Raw genomic sequence first — 2186 nt, 5'->3', positions numbered from 1 at the left:
GCAAATTACATATCTGATAGTGGCCTACTTTCCAGACTGCATCAAGAACCTTAAAACTCAGCAACAGAAAAGACAAGCAGCCCAGTTTTAGGAAATGGGCAAAGCAGTTGAAAGTACATCTGCTTCCTCCAAAGCAGATGTACAAATGGCCAAGAGGCACGTGAAAGGATGCTCAACATCACTAGCCATTAGGGAAATGCAAATCAAAACCATGAGGTACCACTTCACACCCACTGGGATGAGATTATAACCAAACCAAAAGGGAAATAAGTTTTGATGAGGATATGGAGCAATTGGGGCCTCAGACACTGTTGTCAGAACTGTAAAATGGAACCATCACTATGGAAACCAGTGGGCGGTTCCTCAGGAAGTTAAACATAGAATTACCACATGGGCTGGCAATTCCTCTCCTAGATGTACACACAGAAGAACTGAAAACAGGTGTTCAAACAGAACCCTGTGCAGGAATGTTCACTGCGGTGCTATTCACAACAGCCAGAAGGTGAAAATGACCCAAACATCCATCCACTGAGGAACTGATGCCCAACATGTAGTCCACCCATACAATGGAATATTACTCAGGCATGAAAAGGGAATGAAGTGCTGATTCATGCTACCACCGGGGTGAACCATAATGAGACCATTATGTTCAGTGAAGGTAGGCAGACACAAAAAGCCACCCATTTATCCTATGATTACATCCCTAGAAATTTCCAGAATAGGCGAGCCTCTATGGACAGGAAGCAGGTTCATGGTTGCCTGGGGTCTAGGGGAGGAGGAGAGGGCATGTGGGGGTGGGGAGAGGAGGAGGGCAGTGGGAGTGACTGCCACACAGGGTACAGGGGTTTCTTTTGGGGGAGGTTCCAACGTTTTGGAAGTAGTTATGCTGGCTGTCCAACATCACCAGTTATACCTGGTGCCACTGGATCCCACATGTTTTTTCTCTACAACATTCCTGTCCAGTGGACAGTGAGAGTTCCCTCAAAGAGAGGGTCCCATGAGCAAGGGTGAGCAGGGCGCTGCCAGCACCCCTTCTTTGCAGGCCCCGGCCCACCAGGGCCAATGGGAAAGCAGTGACCTCACCGAACTTATGTGTCATACAGCCTGTACCTGGACCAATGAGGGGTCGGTCCATGGTCGCGAGGATACAGAGCAGGAGCCTCTGTACTGGCCATCTTGAGCGGTTGAGACCAACTGGCACCTAACTGAACCTAACCGCACTGAACCGCACGGCAGAGCTAGACGGGTCAGATTCAGCGCACCCCAGCGCCCAGCATGTCTGAGCAAAGGAGCCGCGGAGGGTCTTCTGGTCACCAGAGGCGGAACCGCACCCGAAGCCGCACCAGCAGAGCTGAATTGACCTTCTCTGTGAGCCACCTGGAGCACCTCCTGCTGGACGGCCACTACACCCAGCGTCTCAGCGCTAACGCACCTGTGTACCTGGCGGCCATCATCCAGTACCTGACGGCCACGATCCTGGAGCTGGCGGGCAACGAGGCCCAGAAAATCGGCTGCAGGCGCATCACCCCGGAGCTGCTGGACATGGCGATCCACAACAACGCACTGCTCAGCGGTTTCTTCGAGAACACCACCATTTCCCAAGTGGCCCCGGGCAGGCGGTAGCTTCCCAACATGACCTGGGCTCCCCGGGCCTCGGCCCACTCACAGCCCAGGCAGCCCGGGCCTGTCTGGCGCCTTGGGCCAAGTTATTGAAAATAAAGTGTTGAAGGAAACCCCTGTGCCTGCTTCAGTCACTCTGTGTGGGAGGTGGTTGGAGGGATGGGCTGGTGGTGGTGTGTTCCTGGGAGCGGGGGTGGAGTCGGGGGTGACAGGACAGGAGCAGCCCCCATGGTGACAGTGCAGGGGGTGGTCCAGGGTGGGAGAGGCCGGCTGGGTGGGGGCAGGCTGGGGTCTGGAAAACTCCCCCATCGCCTCTGAGCAAGTCAGAGCCTGGCGACGTCCCCAGGAGGCTGGTGTTCACTGGGGTGGAGTGCAAGACCATGACTCAGGCATCGTGATAGGGTGAAGGTGCAATGCCAACCCGCCTGCAGAATGGAGGGGTGGGCGGAGTGGTTGGCATCGACTCCCATGGGGCAGTGGCTTTGACGGTGAGATTGAGGTCTGATGCGGGGGCCGAGGGAAAGACACGGAGAAAGATGCAAAATCGGGATGAGGGTCATGAAGGA

General features: G+C 55.0%; 1 protein-coding gene across 1 annotated transcript; it reads left to right on the top strand.

The window, feature by feature from the left end:
* The first annotated feature begins 1275 nt into the window (after positions 1-1275).
* On the top strand, positions 1276-1720 carry LOC132223893 (histone H2A-Bbd type 2/3-like). The gene has a single exon (XM_059678921.1). The coding sequence runs from the start codon at positions 1276-1278 to the stop codon at positions 1621-1623; it is 348 nt and encodes a 115-aa protein (XP_059534904.1). The 3' UTR covers positions 1624-1720.
* The last annotated feature ends 466 nt before the right edge of the window (positions 1721-2186 follow it).

Source organism: Myotis daubentonii, chromosome X, assembly GCF_963259705.1.
Source record: "Myotis daubentonii chromosome X, mMyoDau2.1, whole genome shotgun sequence".
NCBI lineage: Eukaryota > Metazoa > Chordata > Mammalia > Chiroptera > Vespertilionidae > Myotis > Myotis daubentonii.
Note: the sequence above shows the minus strand (reverse complement) of the source record. Positions and strands in the feature narration are given on the sequence as shown.

Excerpts from the sequence above, each read along its gene's own strand:
- LOC132223893 (XM_059678921.1), top strand. The coding sequence starts at position 1,276 with ATGTCTGAGCAAAGGAGCCGCGGAGGGTCTTCTGGTCACCAGAGGCGG.